Source organism: Nymphaea colorata, chromosome 2, assembly GCF_008831285.2.
Source record: "Nymphaea colorata isolate Beijing-Zhang1983 chromosome 2, ASM883128v2, whole genome shotgun sequence".
Lineage (NCBI taxonomy): Eukaryota > Viridiplantae > Streptophyta > Magnoliopsida > Nymphaeales > Nymphaeaceae > Nymphaea > Nymphaea colorata.
In genome coordinates, this window is record NC_045139.1 from 3,118,333 (window position 1) to 3,140,355 (window position 22,023).

General features: G+C 37.4%; 2 protein-coding genes across 4 annotated transcripts; one reads left to right on the top strand and one right to left on the bottom strand.

The window, feature by feature from the left end:
* Nucleotides 1-742: 742 nt before the first annotated feature.
* On the top strand, nucleotides 743-12,085 carry LOC116247701 (sulfhydryl oxidase 2-like). 2 transcript variants are annotated; one of them, XM_031619958.2, is made up of 12 exons: nucleotides 743-1,351; nucleotides 1,687-1,711; nucleotides 1,794-1,886; nucleotides 2,346-2,527; nucleotides 2,859-2,931; nucleotides 3,034-3,102; nucleotides 3,184-3,257; nucleotides 3,337-3,493; nucleotides 4,132-4,172; nucleotides 10,573-10,719; nucleotides 10,799-11,281; nucleotides 11,362-12,085. In XM_031619958.2, exons 1-11 carry the CDS (start codon nucleotides 1,095-1,097, stop codon nucleotides 11,268-11,270), a joined length of 1,590 nt encoding a protein of 529 aa, XP_031475818.1. In that variant the 5' UTR covers nucleotides 743-1,094; the 3' UTR covers nucleotides 11,271-11,281; nucleotides 11,362-12,085. The 2 variants fall into 2 exon arrangements, with proteins under 2 accessions (XP_031475818.1, XP_031475817.1); XM_031619957.2 differs by having other exon boundaries at nucleotides 10,799-11,248; nucleotides 11,359-12,085.
* Nucleotides 12,086-17,373: 5,288 nt separating this feature from the next.
* Nucleotides 17,374-20,541, bottom strand: LOC116247703 (uncharacterized). 2 transcript variants are annotated; one of them, XM_031619960.2, is made up of 8 exons: nucleotides 20,124-20,541; nucleotides 19,617-19,980; nucleotides 18,581-18,652; nucleotides 18,407-18,474; nucleotides 18,127-18,277; nucleotides 17,962-18,042; nucleotides 17,794-17,883; nucleotides 17,374-17,708 (listed from the first exon to the last, which is right to left on the bottom strand). In XM_031619960.2, exons 2-8 carry the CDS (start codon nucleotides 19,866-19,868, stop codon nucleotides 17,664-17,666), a joined length of 759 nt encoding a protein of 252 aa, XP_031475820.1. In that variant the 5' UTR covers nucleotides 19,869-19,980; nucleotides 20,124-20,541; the 3' UTR covers nucleotides 17,374-17,663. The 2 variants fall into 2 exon arrangements, with proteins under 2 accessions (XP_031475820.1, XP_031475819.1); XM_031619959.2 differs by having other exon boundaries at nucleotides 19,617-19,914; nucleotides 20,124-20,503.
* Between the last annotated feature and the right edge of the window lie 1,482 nt (nucleotides 20,542-22,023).

Sequence of the window (22,023 nt, forward strand, 5' to 3'; positions counted from 1 at the left end):
TAATAAATATCTTAATATAATTTATCAAGTATAATCATATGCGGGAAGGGCGATACTAAAAACTAAAATTCATACCCATTTCACTAAAAAACTGTAACGTAATTCAGATCATCCCATTGTGTTCCATGTCTAAAATGTTTTGAGACAGATTCAATCAGGAATATTTGGAATGCGGATCCATAGATGGTAATCTAAAGCAAGACATGCAGTTATGTTTGTTCGGCTCGGGCATTAATTCTCCAAAACTGACAAAAGATTAATCTCAAGATTCTCTGATGGTATGTCCAGATCAAGCCTCAGAACAAATCTGGCCTGTTTTAGGATCCATTATCAAGATTAGTACGTCAGACTCACTTATTGGATGTCGATGTCGGATCAATTTTACCACCTTAATTCCACACCTTATAGGTGAACTAGATTCAGCATCCAATTATCTGAGCATGGATCTGGACCTGAAGAATCTACTTGAAAACCAGTAGCTGATTAATTGAAGAAGAGCGTTGTATTGTGCTTGAATAAGAACTTCTCATTATTATGATTTTATTGGTGCAATTGTCGAGATGAGAGTTGGTAAGCAATTAGTTTTTGTTTTGAATCTTTGTGACCCTAACTCCATTTGTTGTGCTTAAGTGGAAAAGTAGCAGGAGTAGCACTTAAAGATACCAAAACAAGACTTATATCTCATAAAAATAAGGAGTTAAAGTGGAAGCTTAGACTCCGTTTTTAATAATAGTATGAAAGAATCCATCTGAACGAGGCAAAGAGGCCCAAGACGGAGGTGAATATTTTGACGACAACATTCAACGGCTTCAGCTGGAAGCCTCGAAGAGGGCTATTGGTCCCTTTTTCTTGGCCGATTTGTTGCCGATTTTATTTCAGCGAACCCCGAGTTTCTGCCGATTTTTCCCTCTCTTGTCTCTTTCTCTCAGCTTCGATCTCAAGCTCGATCGAAGAGGAGAAACGGAGGTGGCAGCCTTTTCTCCCGTCGCTCTTTTTCTTTTTCGTTATTTTGATCCAGGAAAGGGGAGAGGGAGGCTTCCTTCTTCCTTTTGGTTCCATCCTTCTCAATCCATGAAGTAGTGAAGAACGACGAAATGAGTATGATGGTGGGAACGATGAAAATGGTCCTCTGCGTTTCGTTTTTGGTGCTGCCAACGGTCGTCCAACCTGCGATCATGGATGACATATGGGCAGCCGGTGGATCTGCAGCGGGGCAGAGGAGGTGGTTGTTGAGATCTCTGAACGATCCCGGGTCGTCCGATTTCGCCGTCGAATTGAATGGCTCCAACTTCGATGAGGTCCTCAAGAACGCCCCTTCTCCTTGGGCTATTGTCGAGTTCTTCGCTCACTGGTCAGTGAGCCTCCTTCCCTTCTCTCTCATGTCCGTTCAAGAAACGTTCTTTTGTTGCAAATTTTCGAAAATTTTGATTAACTGTTTGATCTAAGAAAGAACTGTTTGTTGGTCCAACCGACTTTCGAGTTCTGATTGGATATTCTTATTATAGATATGCCTGTTGATCTTGGTCATCCTTTTTGAAGGGGGCAGGACTAGGAGTGAGGTGTTCCAAAACATGAGACTAGACGACTTCGTAGAAGTTTTACTTCCTTAGCATGTCTTATTGTCGAGCATTGCTTTTGTGAAATTGGAATACAAACTTCTGTGTATGACAGTGTTGATTTTTTCAGGTGTCCTGCTTGTCGAAATTACAAGGTAAAATTGTATGGTTTCTGAAATAGTTACCAGTGGAACTGAAATGAGTGTGATTTTCTTATTTTGTTCCATAATTATGTAGCCTCAATACGAAAAGGTAGCTGTGCTTTTCAATGGAGCAGATGCGGTTCATGGTGGGATTATACTTATGACAAGAGTAGATTGTGCCTTAAAGGTGTAGTGCCCTGTTCTTTGTTGATATTAGAAGTTGATGATTCTTGGGTTCTGGTGTTTTAATTTTGGAGCTTCTTTTAAACTTTAAAGATTCAGGAGTACTTACAGAAACGTGTGAATATCTTTAAACGTTTTGTTTTAGCTTCTGCTCAAGCAAATTTTCCAAGTAGGGTACGTCTGGTATTACAACTGCTACACAGACGATAACTCCATCCATTTGATTGCTATTTTATGTTATGCAATTCTGATCCTAAAGCGAATTTGTATAATTTTCCTTCATGGTCAAGAAGTTCCAATCACCATATAGCTTTTCTGATTGCTTTTATTGTTTTTTTTTTTTCTCTTTTTTCAGTGTCTAAGCCATTTTTCCTTTTTCTTATGCAAAGACATGTTCATCTTTGGAGTATAGCACATGCTGACTTTACCATTATTTTTCTCTTCTATATGTATCACAGTGCAGACAAATACAAAACTCTGCGATAGATTTTCTGTCGGACATTTCCCCATGCTTTTGTGGGGTCCCCCAGCTGAATTTGCATCTGGCAACTGGGAACCCAAAAACAACAAAAGTAAAATACAGGCCATTGATGATGCACGAACAGCTGATCGCTTGCTTAATTGGATCAATAAGCAAATAGGCAGGCATGCTCTCTTGAAGTGGCTTTTTCCTCTTTTTCTCTTGTGCCTTAAGATGTTGCAGTTGTGCTTGTTTGGCATGTGGTACGGACTAATAAACAAGTGGTCCGACATCTTTCTTTGAGTCCTCTATGTGCTGCTTATGGGACAATTTGGTTCTTCATGTTGACCTATATAAATAGAGCTTTCTATTAAGAAAGAGGCGTGGAAGATGAATCTCTTAGAAGCACAGACATTTCAATTTTACATGGAAAAGCATGTTGTTACCATTAGTTCTTGCAGTTGTACTAATTGAAATTCTTTTGCGACCTTACATTTTTTGAAAATTAAATAACAGGAGTTTTTCCTTTGATGATGAGAAAATGGAGGAACAGCATCTGCACTCACAAAATATTTCAGTTTCTGGGCCAGTAAGTCAACAAGAATGCTTGAGTGGAATTGCCATAAATTGTTATTTGTTCCGTTTCATGGCCGTGCACTTACCAAGCATTTTATCTTGTAACTGATGGAAGATTTTGCAAGCTATCTTTGATGTTGAGGAAGCAACAGCTAAAGCCTTTGAGATTATTTTTGAGCATAAGGTTGTATCCATGTAAACAACATTTTCTTGGGCAATATGCGCATTCAAAATTCTTGTTAGTAATTTATTCAACATTATGCAGATGGTGAAGCCTAACACTCGTGCTCCTCTTATACAATTTCTACAGCTTCTCGTCGCTCATCATCCTTCTATGAGGTACATTGACTGCCCTCTAGAGATATGTAATTCTTGCTTGCTTAGGTTTTCTCTCTCTGACAGCAGTTAACAATTTCAGGTGCCGAAAGGGCAGCTCTGAGATGCTTATCAACTTTGACAATGCTTCCCCCTTGAACTTTTGGTCACCTCATACAGAGAAGGATGCTATTCCTATAGAAAATAGTGTACTTAAAAGCTCTCATGTTTGTGGTGAAGAAGTTCCCCGTGGATACTGGGTAATTATCCCTCTAAAAACTTCTGTACCATGTGATATTTTCAATAGATCCATGTTCCATTATATATTACAATCAGCAATTTAACTGTGTTCTGAGTAACTGCTGCTCGTGTATGTGTTCTCAAAATTGTTTATTTGTTGTTCTAATTTCTAAGATTTCTGGTTAAATTCATGGAATGAATTAATAGTCCATTATCCTATTATGGGTGAATGAACATTTCCCTATATTGGAAATACTAAAAATTCAAGAATCTGGAGCTCATGGACTTGAATAGAACTTCACTCTTTTATGACTAGCTGCTAACTTAAGGTGCACAAGTTACACGGTGTCTTTTTTTCTTATTTCTTCACTAAGTGTTGTAAACATCCTATTCTAATTCTGTTATTTTTTTATTAAATTTTGGAATATGAGCATAAACAATGTCATGGTTCGACGTCTTTATGGGTGACCGTTTTGCTAGTCTGCTCTGTCTTACAAGAATGACCTTCCATTTCCCAAGTCTCTTTTTCTCTTATTCATCTTTTGTACATTTATTTGCTTGTATAATTGATGTTAACGTTCGGGCTGCAGTGCAGAATGTGGATTTTCTGTACAGTATTTGTTTTTACTTTCTCAATTTGGTCATTTATTATGTGCAGATATTTTGCCGTGGCAGCAAAAATGAGACTAGGGGATTCAGGTTAGAGAATTTCTTTGAAATTGGTTCTGGTCACTAGTATGTTGAAATACATTGTTTCTTTTGCATATCTGGAATAGCTATTCTTAAGATGATTACCTGCTGGTTCTGAGCATCTTAATCAGTCTGCTTTTGTTCTAAAACGAATTGGGGCTGATATCGATATTAGTCGTGGAGCTGTAAAACTGTTCAAAATAAATAACTACAGTTATAGAACGATGAAGTGGATATGTTTGTGTCGAATACTCAACCAGAAGTCCAGATCAAACCTATTCCAGGTTGGAAATTAAGTGATTGTTAAGGCTATTAGCTCTAGCCACCTTGCGTACAGGCCATGTTTGGGGCTTATCCATGTATTTAATTTGGTCCTCACCAAAGTGCTAGTTGTACTTGTAAGGTACTTCTCAATTTCAACTTAAAATCTTGCTTGAAATCTATTTTCAAATCCAACAAAATCTAGTTGAAATCTCCCAATCCAACGGCTGTTCCTTGGGCAGATTGGTTTGATCTTGATGGTCGAATACCCAACCTGCTAGTAGGCATACATGTGTGAAAAGTGACTATAACAGTCACAAAGAATACATATAATACCAAAAAGGCACTAAGGCCAAGTGAAGAAGAGTAATACTCATTCAATAAACAATATAAAGGCTGTAAAACACAGCTTATACCTTACAAAGACTGTTACAAGGATATTTATAAGAGAGAATAAGAAGAGATGAGCTAAACTAGCCGTTGGGCTAGTTCCAACAGCTCTTAATAGAGCTGTTGGAACTGCCAACGGCTAGTTTGGCAGAAATAATAAAAAAATAAAAATAAAAAATAAAGAGAAAAGAAAGAAATAAACTAAATCCTAAACTAATTCCTAACTAATCCTAAACTAGCTCTTAACTAAGATAATACCTAATTAAGAGATAACAACAATAAGAAATCATATTTCTTAACACCCCCCCTTAAACTTACGGTGCTATCACCGAAAGTTTATCTAAAAGAAAGTTGAATCTGGGAGAACATAGAGGCTTTGTGAAGAAATCAGCCAGCTGGAACTCGGAGGAGACATATGGAAGTTTGATAGTCTTCTTCAAAAATTCTTCACGAACATAGTGACAGTCCATTTCTATATGCTTTGTTCGTTCATGGAATGTTTGATTCTTGGCAATGTAGATAGAACTCTTGTTGTCGCAGCATAAATCAGTGGGTTCTTCTATCTTTATTCCCATATCAAGGAGCATTTGGCGAAGCCAGACAATTTCCATAGTTGTAGAAGCCATGGCTCGATATTCAGCTTCAGTAGAGGATAGTGAGACTTTCTGTTGCTTTTTGCATTTCCATGAGATGAGTGATTCTCCTAGAAAAACACAAAATCCAGTAGTTGAGTGTCTATCATTAGGATCTCCTCCCCAATCAGCATCAGTATAAGCAATCAAGTTCAAGGAGGAAGAGGAAGACATAAATACTCCCTTGTTTATTGTTCCCTTAATATATCTGATGATACGAAGAACAGCTCCCATATGAACGGTTGATGGAGCATGTTGAAATTGACTCACAGTATGAACTGCATGAGCAATGTCAGGCCGAGTGATGCTAAGGTACATCAAGGATCCCACAAGTTGTCGGTAAGGAGTGGGATTGGCAAGTGGAACTCCATCATCAATCTTCATCTTGCTTCCTACTGCTTCAGGAGTTTCTGTGACCTTATCATCTGTTATGCCTGATTTAGCAATGATCTCTGCAGCAAACTTAGTTTGTGACAAAAAATATCCTCTAGTAGAGTATGCAACCTCAATACCCAAGAAGTACGTTAGAAAACCTAAATCTTTCATTTCAAAAGTTTCTTGTAGTAATTTCTTACATTCTTTAATACCTTCCTTATCACTACCTGTAATGATCATATCATCAACATACAGTAGAAGAATTATGATACCTGCAGTAGTATACTTAACAAACAAGGCAGTGTCAGTTAAGCAAGAATGAAACCCATAATCAGAAATAACAGAATTAAAACGGTCAAACCAAGCTTTAGGAGCTTGTTTGAGGCCATAAAGAGCCTTCTTAAGTCTAAGAACTTTCCTTTGAGGAACAGACAACCCTGGTGGTACTTCCATATAAACCTCTTCCATAAGATCCCCATTTAAAAAGGCATTTTTAACATCCATTTGATAGATATTCCAGTTTTTAACAGATGCTAAAGCAATAAGGGTCCTAACAGTAGTCATTCTAGCTACAGGGGCAAATGTTTCCTCATAGTCAATACCATATTCTTGAGTGTAACCTTTGGCAACAAGCCTTGCTTTATACCTTTCTAGGGATCCATCACTTTTAGTTTTCACCTTGTATACCCACTTGCATCCAATAGTCTTTTTCCCTATAGGTAAATCTTGTATTTCCCAAGTTTGGGCTTTTCTCAAGGCATCCAATTCTTCTAACATGGCATTCTTCCACTCAATATATTTGGATGCTTCATTAAAAGTAGAAGGTTCAAAGTGAGAGTGAATGGCATTAATTCTAGCTCTATGAGATGGAGTAAAAGTTTCATAAGACACAAACCTATTGGGTTGTCTTACATTTCTAGTGGATCTCCTAAGGTTTTCTCCACTTTGAGTTGGTTGGAGATCAATGGTCTCATGATGTTCTTCTTCACCAACTTCTTGTTGCCGGTTTCTTCTATGATAAGTGATTATATCCTTGGCCATTCTACTATCATTACCACCAGTGTTGCTATCATCACCATCATGCATTTCATCATCACATTGAGAAAGGAACTTAAATAAAAAGGAATAATCATTATTGTGTTGTGACTCCCCACAATTTTTAAAACCACTTTCATCTTCACAAAACCTTACATTCCTTGAGACAATGATCTTGTCTTTAATTGAGTCATAACATTTGTAGCCTTTTTGGGTTTCAGAATAACCAATAAAAGCACATTCAATAACTTTTGAACTTAGCTTATCAGCCTTGTCATTAAGAACAAAACATTTGCATCCAAAAATACGAAGTCTATTGAAATCGGGTTCATACTTGAATAATTTTTCAAACGGAGTGGTATTATGTAAAACTTTTGAAGGCATTCTGTTTATAAGATAAACAGAGGCAAGTGCGGTTTCAGCCCAAAAGTTTTTAGGCACATTTTTGGAAATAAGAAGGGTTCTTGTTGTTTCAATTATGTGCCTATGTTTTCTTTCTGAAAGTCCATTTTGTTGAGGTGTTCTTGGACAAGATTTTTGGTGGACTATCCCATAGTTTTTCAAATATCTTTCGAACTCATTTGAAATGTATTCACCTCCGGAATCAGTCCTTAAAATTTTTAATTTAGCATTGAATTGTGTTTGTACTAACATGTGAAAATTTTTGAATATCTCAAAAACTTCGGATTTATATTTTAGGAAATATATCCAACAATACCTAGTGAAGTCATCAACAAAGATCACATAATATGATAGCCCTCCTTTTGACATGATAGGAGAGGGTCCCCATACATCGGAATGAACAAGCTCAAAAGGCAAAGAAGAGAAGAAGTTCCTTTCTCCAAAAGATAAAGATTTCATTTTTCCATGTATACAATCATTACATTTAAAATTTTCAATACAAATATTCTTGGTAGGGTTCATCATAGACAATTTTCTAACATTTGGATGACCTAATCTTTGGTGCCAAACATTGATGTCCACATTTTCAACATAGTGACAAAACTTTTCTTTGGGGATGCATAAATTGTCCATGTAGTAAAGGTCCCCTTTTCTAAAACCTTCCCCAATCAATCTCCCGGTTTGGTGATCCTGCACCAAACATTTATTTGATGAGAAAACAACATCAAATCCAAGATCTGAGATTTGTGACACAGAAAGTAAGTTAAGATTAAGTTTAGGAACATAACTAACTTTTGGAACAAAAAATTTTTGTTTTCCAAATTCTTTTTCAAAATTCCCAATCCCTTTAACACTTAAAGAAGTTCCATCGGCGGTAACAACATTTGATTCTTTTCTTGTTCTTTCAAATTTGGTCAAAGATGATATATTTGGTGTCATATGAAAAGATGCACCAGAATCTAAAAGCCAAGAAAACATACCAGGAGTGTTGGAGATGGATGCCGTTGTTGCTAGTGCTCCGGAATTTGACTCCTTGATCATGGGTTGAAGGGCTGTCATGATTTGATTCAACGTTGTGGATATAGATGATAGATCACATCCTTCATTTGTGACATTTGCGGCCTTTCTTTGATCAAATTGTCTAATGTTGTAATGTCCACCTTGAGGAAATGAAATTCCCCGGTTGTGTTGCCCTCCTTGTGGATATGAAGTTCCTCCTTTGAGAAAATTTCCTCCAAGATTCCGCGATTGTCCTTCATTGTTGTTCAACTTTGGGCAACTAGGTCTTATGTGACCCGGTTCATGACAAAAGTGGCAAATAACTTTATATTCTCCTCTAATTTGATTCTTAAAGTGAGGAGGTCTAAAAGACTTGATGTTGTTTCCAGGTCTAGAGGCGGCTAAGGCTCTTTCTTCTTCTTGTTTTGAGACAAGAACACTATCTTTATCCATTTCTTTGGATAATTTCATTCTAGTTTCCTCTCCACTTAGCTTTGTAAGAAGTTCATGAATGAGTGGAGGAGAGGATGAAGAAAGAAGGGCTGACCTTATTTGTTCAAATTCGGGCCGTAGCCCTTGAAGGAATTGAAAAAACCGAAATTCAACTATTTCATTTCTTCTAATCTCATGGCATTTGCAGTCCAACCCTAGTTCGGGACTTAGTTGATCTAACTCATTCCATACACTAGAGATTTCCATGAAAAATTCTCTAACATTTTTCTCTCCTTGCTTGATACTTTGGGCCTTTTGAATCAAAAGATACTTTCGGGCCATATCTTTTTGGGTGAACATTCCCTTAAGATATTCCCAAACTTCACTAGCCTTTTCATAATACATAAGATTTTGGGCAATTCTAGGTTCAATACTTCCATAAATCCATTCTTTAATCCTAGAATTTTTAGCTTCCCAATCGTCTAATTTTTTGTAATATTCATTCATAGCATTTTGTCTTTCCACTCCATCTAGTTGTTTTTCAATCTCATTTTCTATTTTGGTCAACTTGAGAGTGGGAGGGATAGACGTACCTCTTATGAAGCCCCATAAATATTTTCCTTTGATATGCATTTCCAAACATTTTGCCCATAGTGTATAATTGGTTCCGTCAAGCTTGTATGGAGCATAATAGCTTCCTCCTTCAATTGAAACTTTGGAGTCTTCCATGAGAGCAATACTTGAAACAATAATCTCCAAGGAAGTCAAGAAAAAACTCTTCTAGAAATTTCACCAAACAGTTGGTGAGCAACCGCAGCAAAAAGGCCTTCAAGAAATTATATCCTCCAGCAAAGAATCTCTTCAATCAAACCAGCAACATAAAATCTCAGCAGCAGCCTTTAACAAGCTTTGAGAATCAGCCCAATGGCTCTGATACCATGTGAAAAGTGACTATAACAGTCACAAAGAATACATATAATACCAAAAAGGCACTAAGGCCAAGTGAAGAAGAGTAATACTCATTCAATAAACAATATAAAGGCTGTAAAACACAGCTTATACCTTACAAAGACTGTTACAAGGATATTTATAAGAGAGAATAAGAAGAGATGAGCTAAACTAGCCGTTGGGCTAGTTCCAACAGCTCTTAATAGAGCTGTTGGAACTGCCAACGGCTAGTTTGGCAGAAATAATAAAAAAATAAAAAAATAAAAAATAAAAATAAAGAGAAAAGAAAGAAATAAACTAAATCCTAAACTAATTCCTAACTAATCCTAAACTAGCTCTTAACTAAGATAATACCTAATTAAGAGATAACAACAATAAGAAATCATATTTCTTAACAACATGCTCAGTATGGCTGGAAGCTTGGGGCGACATCCCTGGGTGGTGGAGATGGGTGGAACAGGCAGGCTCCTATGCAAGAAATGGCTATTTATGTCCTTGTTTTCATCTGATAAGTTATCTATGTTTTTAGCTCTCGTGTCAATTTATCCATCAAATCAGTCATTGAAGGTTCGTTGATTAGTAGATTTAAAAAGGAGTAAGTTTACATAAGAAGTTCTACTATTGCTGTAATTGATTGGTGTCCCATTCATGCCTTAAACCCTCTGCTTCCATTACATTCAAGACTGGGCAAGGTAGCTCGATCATGTACCTATGCAGATTAGTTTCTGAGCCTCAGCAATTCCTCTCTTCCTTTTCTGACACTGTTAGCTATGTTGAAACTTTAGCCTGTGAATATGTTCAGATATGAAATACTGGCTTGCTGTTGTGGTTTATACTAGAATATTGCTTTTTGTAGCTTATACTAGAATGTCCAAGATTGTTCTTGATTGCTAGTTCATGTCTCTTCTGTTTACTAATCTTTTGGGTTGTGACAGTTGTGGATTATGGGTGCTGCTACACTCACTATCTGTCAGAGTTGATGACGCAGAGAGTCATTTGGCTTTTTCTACCATCTGCAGCTTCATTCATGACTTTTTTATTTGTGAGGAATGTCGTCAGCATTTCTATAAGATGTGCTCCAGGTATTAATACATTTGATTGTCTTTTATAGTTTTATTTTGGACCTTTTCTTTGATGTTCCGTCTGTCAATGTGGTTGCAGCGTAGCCAGTCCTTTCAATAAAACCCAGGATTTTGCCTTGTGGCTGTGGAGAACACACAACAAGGTTAATCAGAGGCTAATGAAAGAAGAAGAAGCACTTAAGACTGGAGACCCGAAGTTTCCAAAGAAGGTCTGGCCATCCAGACTTCTTTGTTCATCTTGTTACTTGTCTGCCGATGGAGAAGAAAATGATGCTACCAAAGTTAAATGGAATGAAACGGAAGTGTTCCATTTCCTAATTGGATACTATGGAAAGACAATCAAGTCGGCTTCAGATATTTTGAGTAGGAAAGAGAGTCACACAGACATGGTTGATGACCTGACAGGATCCAATGCAGTTGCTGTACCTGTTGGTGCTGCATTAGCCATTGCTTTTGCCAGCTGCGCTTTTGGAGTACTTGCTTGGTACTGGCGATTACAGCAGAAGAGTCGGAAGTATCTGCATCAACGGTATTCTTCAAAGAACATATGATTAATGGGACGGTAATTGTTAAATCTCTTAAGTGGCATTCATGATGAGATCACATAATGACTGATTGACATTCTTTTGGTTTATTAAGCAGGGAAGGAGCATTAACCAATCATGCAAGGTCATGAAGCTTAGGTACATCGGCAAGCTTCCTTTGAGGTTCTATGAATGGGGAAGATGTGCATACTCTAGATATTTCCATGTGTGTCTTTTACCTGCGACGTGTATCGGTTCACTAAACACCAGTTTAGTGTTCGGTGGAGCAACATCTGAATATCCATCTTAAAATAGGATGGATCCTGTTGTCTGTATTTCACACCATATCATGTCAATTTTTTTACAGCTTTTTGTATTTTAAGATGATATTTGGATCCCTGCCAATTATGTATTTCTACGGCGTGTGCAGCTTGTGAACAAATTTTTGGGAAGTTCTGTTGAATTTCTCTAATGATCACGTTTGCAAGAGTGGTCGGAAATTCATATTCCAGCTTCGAGAGAATTTGAGGATTATTTGCAGTTGGCGTCCAGTGGAACACAAGTTTGGTATACTACAATTTGGGCAGTACATATTATCTTCCATGTTAATGAAGCGGTGCAGGAAGCAGAGTATTAAAAATTCAGAGAAGCAGATTGAAAGATGAGATCAGCTTCAGCATGATAAAATTCTGCAGCATCAAGCTCTGGGAACTTCTTTGAGGCCTTACGAAATCTTGCATTCTGCTTAAAATTCTATTCTGGTTCTATTTATCTCTTGAGGTGGAATTTGCCTTTTTGAGGATCACCTTTCTTTTTTGTGTCAAATTCAGACATTGCAACTGCCTTCGTGTTCTTTCCCTTTATTTCTCTATGAGTGCCGAAACGAAGATTCCCATGTCTACCATTGATGCAGATCAAGATGACCACCTATATAGTTCATTCTACAACTTGACCATCTCGACTTAAAAAGTTTTACCTGACATAATCCAAGCGGGTAGGATCCTTTGTTGTTGTTCGTAACTTGGATCAGTGCCCTATTCCATATTGGATGCACTTACTGAATCCACACTAAACTATTGAAATCCAGGAAGAATACCAATGCATGTATTTCAGGTTCTTGACAATGTTGATCATGATGCTGGGTTTTCCCTTTTAGTTAATGAAACTTGAGCATCGCTTGGTTGCCCCATATTGCGTGTAAAAGAATGGGCCCATGCTTCTTTGAGCGGCATTTGGAAAGGAATACATGAGAACTCTCTCTAACTTGTTTGGGGGATGTGTGTGGACAGGCCCCATTTTAAGTGAGAAAACATTTGGATATCATGTTCAAGCTGATAAATATGTTTACTTTTACTTGAGAATGATAACAATTAGATCAAAATAGTTTGTAAACTGGTTAACTTGTATAGTCGTAATACAATCTTAATTTTTTTTTCTTGAGATAAAACATATAATATAATGCATGTCATCTACTGAGTAGAACATCATAGATACATCCATTGATTTTCAATAGAATATTGCTGTAAAATGGGCCTTAAAACAAAAGGTCGGGCAGATCGAAGCACACATGGAGACATGCCCCAAGGAGCATGATATAGCTGGTTGTACAGACAGATCGGTGAGTTTGGTCTCACCGATTCCGTCATCAGATCGATTTTTTTGAGATCAATTCTTTTGAGAGTTGCCCTTCTGGGTCAATGGAGTAAAGGGTACCAAGTTGAAGATACAATATTCCTACTTTAGAGCCTGATTCAATCTTTGACACTGGTGGCTGGGAAAGGGAGCTTTGGCTCTTGCTCATGGGGTGGAATATTTTTCGCACTTATTGCACACACAAGAACATTTGTATACATTTGTCTGTGTGTGTGTGTATATATATATATATATAGTCTTTACCAGTGACAGTCTAGCTGCCTAATTTCATGATCATGTCCATGAAAATGCCAACCTAACACTTCATGTTTTGATACCTAACATGGTGAAACTCACTGTACTGCTCGAGAGCATTTCATAAAAATTCAAGCGCACCGCAGCTAATGGTACTTTAATGAGATGGCCACTCGGCTTTATTATCAACCAGCAAGAACCTTGACTGATTCGACCTGTCCTTCAATGAAATAAAATATGAGCAAAGGAGATCATAAATGTTCAAAAACTTTCGGTACGGGAGATATGGATACTAGCGAATTCCTCTTGCTATTTTAACTTTATATGGTGGAATTAGGGGGAAACTTTATTGCTCTTCTGCTTGAGAATGACAGGCAGGTGAAATATTGAATGACCCAGTTTCAAAGAAGGATCCAAGTCAGCTATTTGCATTTATCATTCTCTCCCCTCATGAGAACGTGCTTTTCTTCCAAGTAACTTTGTAGAGTACTGATCCAAGTTAGGCCTAGGCTAGCATGGTGATGACTTAGTAAGTATATTCAACATGGAATTTGGGATAGACTATTAGATAGACAGTGGTGATTTGGATTTTATAATCATCAACTCTCTATACAAGCCAAAACATGCATAGACCTTGAAGGCAGGATGCTAACCATATGATTTTACCATTTTAGGCGAGCGTCACGGTTTCCTATGTAGTAAATAGAAACAATAATAATTCTTACCTGTAACTTATATATTAATTCCTACTTAATCACTTGAAGGACACAAAATATTTGTATAATAGAGAGACATGCCAACTTTGGAGGTACATGTGTACCATGCCTTGTTCCATGGTTGTTGTCCTTTGTGTAAAACTCTCTAGAGTACAGGCCCCTTTCCTACCCATTATAGAAGTCTGGCATTTCTTTGGCATTGTGACAAATGATTCACAGCTTGGATTATGATCTCTAGATGTCCTTCAACTTTGAGGATGAAAGCAAACCACAAACCTGGTTAAATAGATATTTACCAGCTTATGTCAAAGGGTAGATCCCAGGCATTGATTTAATGGCCATCTTCCATTTAAAATTCTCGAAGGGTGTGTGTGCATGTGTACCTCTGATTTAAGGTTTGATGTGTTTTTATTACTTTAAATTCCAAGATTTCGGATCCAGAATTTCTAACAAGGATCATAATTTTTCTTTCTGGTGGAAGAGGATACATGAATTGCATCATGAATTCGTAGTTCTTGCATCTTAACATTCACGAATCTTAAATCAAGCTCTCTCTCTCTCTCTCTCTCTCTCTCTCTCTTTCTTTGAGATAATGAATTTGACGCGCATTGAGAATCTCACATCGATAGTTTTGAAATCTACAGTTTGCTAGAACCATACATTTTAAGCTAAGCCCTGTGTAAGATCAAAGACCAAACTTTTGAACGTAAGGTTTAGTGTAATCAAACGCCCCTTAAGTCTTAACACCCTAGCCAAGTGAACGAAGTATTTTTTTTTGGCATGTAAGGAGTAACTATTTCCCAAAGCCATCAGTTTTCTTTTTCTTTTTCTTTTTTTCTTTGCTTACACGAGTTGTATTAAATTGATTTAGAGATTGAACCTCATATGTTCAAGTTGATGAAGGTTAAAAGTTAAATACCCAGGTCCAAATATCCTCTTATGTATTAAAAAAATAGCCCTAGCCTTTATGTTTACGTTTTTTTTTTTCAGTACACAGAAAAAAAGATTTTTCAACCCAACTTTCATTGCAATTGGCATCTTCGGCTTCCTGTGGGCTTTAAATTGAAGCCATCGCGTCCCTTTTTCGAAGTTCACATCTTAATTTATTGGATAGCTAAGGGAAGTTATTGATTCTACTGTCTTGGAGGTGTTAATTTATGGGTGTGAAAAATTTTATGAAATCACAGTTCACCTTCAACTTTTGCACAAGGAAAAGCAAAAGAAAAGAAAAAACATAGCTTGGAGTTTCATTCATTTAAACATTTTTGTTATAAAAGTTAGGTATTAGGTAGCTTCTCAAAAAAACTATATTAAAAGCATATTATCAGATAACCACTTTACCATTTGCATTAGATCTTACCTTGTGTAAGTCAAAGCTGGTATCAATAAAATCTTACTACAGCTGCCAAGTGGGTTTGCGGTCAATCTTCCTTTCGCCTGATGTAATGTAATTTTATATATATATTTCGTCACATTAGAAGTATGACTGGTTACTAGAACAACTCCTGGAAGGCAGCAATATTTTCTTTGGACTATCATTAAAAAGGAAAAACCTTTTAAAACTCAGTCTAGACCGGTTAGCCATGGCCGCTTTGGGAAAGGCCAACAAAAGAGATCTAAAAGTTCTTTAGAAAATGAACAATAAGAGAATGAACAAAAATGGGTGGTCAATTTTTCTCTTTTTATGGACCTACATATAAAGACAAAACAGGACCAATAAATTTACATTGAAAAAAAATCCTATGCCCACATTGCAGAGGATAGCCTCAACTAGGCAACTTGCTTAAATTTTCCAATTGTTCAACGGCATGGGTCTTTTTTTTTTTTTCCCCTAGTTTGGAACTGATTCTACCAATCATTGATGTTATCATTTATTTCAGAAAAAATGTCTTGAAAAGAGTTGAAACTAGTGAAATGAATCGATTTTAACTGCGCAAAGAAATTCCCTTTGCTCCCTAGTTGGGCGGTTTGTAAGGATCCAAAGAAGGCTAAGTTGTGGTCTATAGAGATGAACTTTTCCAATTTTCAACATGTCTAGATTAATAGAACCATGTGGGTCAGAACGAGCTGGGTTAGGTCCACCTTTCTTCTTACTAATAATGTTTGAGGCGGCTAAAATGTTTTGGATGTATCGAACCTGTTAGCTTAGAAGGTGCATGTTTGTATGCTCTTTTTTTATTATTTCATAATTTAAAACTCATTGCATTCCCCTCTTACTCATTGCCTTAGTATTGAGGTGAATAATCAATGCTCTTTAGTCCCAAAGGATTTGGCACACCAGGCTGAAACAATAGTTCATAGGCAGCTAGTTGTTGGTTCAAATCTTAGTGGCATCAGGTCATTGCAAAAACTGATGCAATGCTATGACCATAGAAAAAGGAGAATGGCTTTGACAGTTTTATACCCGGTTCGACCAAAGAATAGGGGGTATGGTTTTGGGGGTTTTATGCCGCATGAGGGATGAATCTCTCTGCCCAAATGTGATTTCTTCAAGTAAAATGAAAAAAAAAAGAAAAAAAAAAATAGGACTTATGCTTTTTTTTTAAGTGCTTGAGGACCATTTTTTTTTTAACTTGGAAGTTTTCAATTTAAAAACAACTCATAATTGGGACTGAAACACCTAAACCTGTGAATTGGACAAGCCATCTCTTGGTTGGGCTGCATCCAAACAAGATTTTATCTCTAAGATCCACCCTGCTTCTAAGGCCTCTTAAAAGAACCAAGACTTTTTTGACATGTGGAAGATTTAAAACACTAGATGCACAAAACATGAGTTAATCATTCGATTTTTTTAATCACAATTTCCAAGGAGATTCAGAAACTCCACTGTCTATTTTGACTTAATAGGCCATAGTCACTATGAGCACTAGTCATGTGCATTTTTCATAGGTTCTGCATTATAATAGTTTGTAGAAACCAATGAAGAAAGATCATGTCAGATCTCTTAAAACTTGGTAGCAAATTTTTTATTGTTGAGTTGAAAGAGGTCAATTTCAAAATGGTTTGTCTTCTTGGGTGTTGGTGTTTAGTACCATTAGGTGTTGGACAGCAGACTGAGGACTGTCCTAACCCTCTGCGTTTGGTACAATTGTTACCTCAAAAACTCAAAACCTGTAGTCACTGACACAGCAGCTCGAAGTCCTTCATCCCTCTTAACAAATAATGATTCTTCGCTAGAATTTCAAAACATTTATACAAAAGACGCTTCACCTTTGACACAAAAAACAAAACCAGCTAGAGTTTTCCATTCACCCACTGAGAATCTTTATGTTCCTTTGCCATAAACCGAGTGCAGTTTGTGAAATTATCATCACCAGATCATTTTCATGGAGTATGAGACATCTAACAAGAAGGTCCTCAAGAATGAAATCAGAAGCATGCAAGCACTTCGGATTAGAAATAGTGGATTCTCTCAATTGCAGTGCCGGCCATTGGTTTTTAGCAATGCCGACCAAGATTCGTGCTTAATCCACGGACTGGAGGGACTACCAAGAGATAAAATCCAACAATACACGGATTCTTCAGTCTCTTCCAAAAGAAACCTATCTTTTCATTGATGGGATTTCAAATACAATGGCAATGAGATTTCCACTCTCTCTTTTTCTGAAAATATACATGTGTTTTTCTTCTCCATGTGAGTGTTCTCTGTTAGTAACTATACAGCTTGGCAGCATCAAGTCAACGCTCAGCCAGTTTCGAGTCAGGAACTTGCCCTTCCACAGAGAAGCATGCACAGGAACCGTCTCTTAGCATAGCAACAAAGATTTAGATGTAATCTCCGTGCTTAGTTTGCGTGCAACACATCTAGACACATTGCTTAAATTTCATCTTCAGAGCTAGTAAGTGGGATATCCTGCACCTCCTGCACAAACAAAATTTAACTCGGATTATTTCTTTGATTTGTGGAAATAAAGCAGGCAATATCATATGTATGGATGGCATGTAACCTGACGTTGTCTCCGCCGTTGAAAAGCAGCCAGAGCACGGACCATTATATACACAGGAACGAGGATTCCAGCAGTTCTCAACAGAAACAGCTGTGCAGAAATTCAAAATTTAGGATGATATTGATAAGACCATTCAAGCAACAAAGTCTGAAGACTCCAAAAGCATACCACAAACATAGTGAACGCATATTCATCAGCTCCACCGAATAAAATTGGCAACCCGTGTCTTAGGATCAGTAGCGCCATGAACTGGAGTCGTTAAAAGAAAAAGTCTTCAAATGATCAAACAGAAAAGATGAAACAGATTGGACATTGATCCAGTTCAGGACTTACAATAACAGCAACTGTACGACAACAAAATGCACTTCTCGAATTGTAAGCCGAATATTCATCATAAGCAGAATCCAAAAAGCTGCGGTCAGTTGCAACCATTGCTATAAATTGGGGATTGCGCATGTCCTGTCTGGAGATTTCCCAACTTCCCCTGAAGAAGACACCACCTTCAGAAAAGATTCTCACAGTGCAATTGAGTCATTGGTGTACTGAGTGTGCACATTTAGCATCAACATGCCGAGGAGATAACAGTTTGAACCAGGCAGCAGACTTCACATACCTGAAGTTCATGGGAATGCCTCCATAATGGAACATCTGAGGAGGTGCAGTATAGTTTGGCTTGAAAGGCTGCAGTTTGACATTAAGTTTATATATATAAATGGCAGCATTTTTAATAAAAATTATCTGAACTATTATTATAGAGAGGACTAAAAAATTGCATAAACTCAGCCACCTGATGACATATCTCACAAACCGTGTCTCCTTTCTCGTTGCACCACCGTTGAATGCATTTCCTATGGGCATACTGCAGGACGCAAGAAATTGATGAGATAACTATTGAGAAAAAAGATATGAGAGCAGTAACCATTGTTGAAGTTCACTTTTTTCAAGTACTATCACGCAAAGTAACACATGAAAAGAAACCACTAAAGAGCAAATGAGCCAAGAAAGGGAAAAAACAAAAAGAGAATCTGACAATTTTTTATATCCCCAAAACTTCAAAAATTAGCATTCATGATCGCCCCTATTGATCCTAAATTATCGGCATACAGTGCAACCTGAAACATGCCATCAACTATCATCCATTTGCAAAGAAACAAAAGAAAGTACTGAATAATGTAAAGTGATCATGTGAACAGACAACAGGTGGTGCGGGGGGGAACAACCTGCAAACTCCACATTCCAGTGGCAGGCTTTTTTGGATAGTTTCCTTTTCATTTCTTCCTTTTGTTCTTCCTGTTTGGTTATGACAGCTTACAGTTGTTAGTTCATATATTTCAGTTTTCTCAGGCTTTGTCATCTGAGCATCTGTACAAGAGCTCTGCTTCCCTCAATCATAAAAGGAATTCGAAGGCTAGCTTTCGCTTCTTGTTTGAAAAAGGGATCCAGTAGAAGAATAAGAAACCGCACAAGCAACTAAAGCCCCTTAAAGAATTTTAAACACAAAGAACTAAGATACATTAAGCTACAATTGCAGCTGGAAGACGAAGATGACACCCAGTGAATGCCCTCATCAGAATTCAAACCTCTGTTAATATATTTACAAACAAATAAGTCCAAATAGTCCACAGTGAAGAGAAGTAAATCAGAAACACGAATGAACCCATTTGAAAGCTTGACATCTTTCATATGAAAAACTTTCACGCCAAAACAAGAGAACTAAAATCCAAAGAAACATGAAGAAAAATCTGAAGCAATGCCATTAAACCAGAAATGTCATTGTCAATCCATACTGATCAGAGCATTTGAAAAGGAAAAAGGAAAATTACCTTCAAGCTGCCGCAGCATGCACATGGAGACTCCATATTGCTGTCATAGTCTTCTTCTTGGCAAATCCGGCACTCCACCACCTTGGTCGCCGGAGATCCGGTCCCGCTGTCACCAAGCCATTGCGGGGTAGAATCGACCATCGATTTCTCAACCTCCACCGGGAACTGGCTCAGATTCCGGCTCTCGATTGCCGCCTCCAGCGTCGATGCAGTGATCAAGCGATCCATTAAGAGCACAAAATGATCACCCATCTTCAGAAAAACACCCCGTTTTCAGCTCCGTCTCCAGCAGAGCTCCCTGAAAACGAAATGCCCAAACTCTTAGAACGGGCGCAGACCTCATTTGACGCCCAACATTTTTCACCTAGAACCCCGAGAAAACACAAGAGATGAGGAAACACTTTTTTCAGCCGATTTTGAGAATTGGCGTGAAAGGAAGATGATGGCTACAGCCATTGAAACAAAAGAAAGGGAATTAAGAAGGCACAGGATGAGAAAAAGACTTACAGGGACGGAACTGGGATTCCTTTCTCCCCACCTGTAGTGGAATGAAGGGTTCCTTCGTTCTTCAAGCTTTTGATATATGTGTGTGTGTGTGTGTGTGAGAGAGAGAGAGAGAGAGGTTCTTAATTTGGTCCCGAACGCTCAGGCAGAAGAGGAGGAAGCTGGAGGAGGAAGAAGAAGATTGGAAAGGAAGACGGAAAGAAAAGAGGGCGCTGGCATTGTATTTAACGATCTTCGTCTCGATCTTTTTGGATAATTAATTTTTTAACAAGAACAATTAGTTAAATGGCTATAATAAGAATAACCAAACAAGATGTTCAACTTTGGATACTGTTTTAACCAAATAATTTCACGATTTTGACATGTGAAAAGAGATCAACTAAATTGCACCATTTATTAGGAAAAGGGAGATGAGCACGCCAACAGGGAACCACGTTCCCAATCTCACCGCATTTGCCGTTTAAAGCGGTAAGCCCATGACCATTCCGTTGGATCTCCTCAGATCTTTCTCTTGATTTCTTCTTGTACTTATCTTGTTTCCCTGCAAAATTACTACCAATCCGAACATTTGCGGATCAGATTGCAAAAATTTTGATAACTTTTCCCAATGACCAAGTGGTACATGAACTCTCTCTCTCTCTCTCTCTCTCTCTCTCTCTCTCTCTCTCTCTCTCTCTCTAGCTTTTGGGTAGTCTCTAAATTTGGAATTTTATGCGTTTTTAACTGATATGAACATGAAAGAAACAATTTTTTGATGATGTACACACATTAGTTAATCTTAACTTTCTTAAATATGAAAGCTTCAAGCTTTAGCCTCTTAACCAATAGTTACTGTAATTATTTTCTTGTTACTGTAAGTAAAATTAGCTGCAGTAACTGTAATTTAGTGATGTCCCCACTTTGTGGTTTCAATCTAAAAGCGACAAACAGTTTGGAAAATCTTGAGGCACCAAGATTGAAGTTGTTCAATCCTTGATTAAGAAGATTATGGAAGAACTCAACGGTGAGGGTGAAACTGCTCCTTGCCTAACGCATTCTGCTCATAAGTTAGCCGATCGTTGCCTGACATGACGCCACGGTCGTGCTTTAATGCCTCGGCTCAAGTTCAACTGTTCAACCATTTCCTTCTCTTTTCTCTCACAGTTGTTAGACATGATGTCACATTATACTGTCCCTTTTTTGTTGAAATGTGTCATAGAATATTAAAAATTTTATTTTTTTATCTCTTTTTGGAAGCTAAGTTGGTCAGGACTCAAAAACACACACTAGTATTGAAACCGATTTCAGATCATTTTAAAGATTTGCCAACTAAAATTCTCTAATTTTACGACAGAGAATTATTGTAAGAGAAAAGGAAAATCAAATAAAAAACAGTTTTCAAATAAGGCTTGTTGAAAACATTTTTCAAAGCAATAATTTAATTTAGATTTTATTTCATATGTTTTGTTGCTTTGTTTATCTGGCAGATATGACTAGCACAGATTTGTAGCTATTCGTTTGGCATGCCCCAATTCTTGAACTCCAACCAAAACGGAAATCTTAAAATGCATTAAAAAGCCACCTAAACCCATTAGTGTTTGAGTTGGAAAGTGGAATTTGGAATGCCCATATGCATGAACTATAACCTTAATTAAAACGTTAAATTGAACTAAACCCACTAAAGTCATTTTCATTAGAGTTGAAAAGTTGAACCCACCCTAAATCCCCTCCCCCCCCCCCACACACACACACACACACACACATATATATATATATATATATATATATATATATATATATATATATATATATATATATATATATATATATATATATGTTCCTAAAGAAAAAGTATCATTCATACTTTTTTGCGATATGCATCAACCAATTTCCTTTCTTACCAGTTTATCTTACCGGCCTTTCT

Bases quoted from the DNA above. Each gene is read 5' to 3' on its own strand.
- LOC116247701 (XM_031619957.2), top strand. From the start codon at position 1,095: ATGAGTATGATGGTGGGAACGATGAAAATGGTCCTCTGCGTTTCGTTT. The intron at 4,173-10,572 runs GTTAGAGAATTT...GGGTTGTGACAG, and splicing joins AATGAGACTAGGGGATTCAG to TTGTGGATTATGGGTGCTGC. The intron at 10,720-10,798 runs GTATTAATACAT...ATGTGGTTGCAG, and splicing joins TTCTATAAGATGTGCTCCAG to CGTAGCCAGTCCTTTCAATA.
- LOC116247703 (XM_031619960.2), bottom strand. From the start codon at position 19,868: ATGGGTGATCATTTTGTGCTCTTAATGGATCGCTTGATCACTGCATCG. The intron at 18,653-19,616 runs GTAATTTTCCTT...TGCGTCCTGCAG, and splicing joins CATGCTGCGGCAGCTTGAAG to TATGCCCATAGGAAATGCAT. The intron at 18,043-18,126 runs GTAAGTCCTGAA...TAACGACTCCAG, and splicing joins GTCGTACAGTTGCTGTTATT to TTCATGGCGCTACTGATCCT.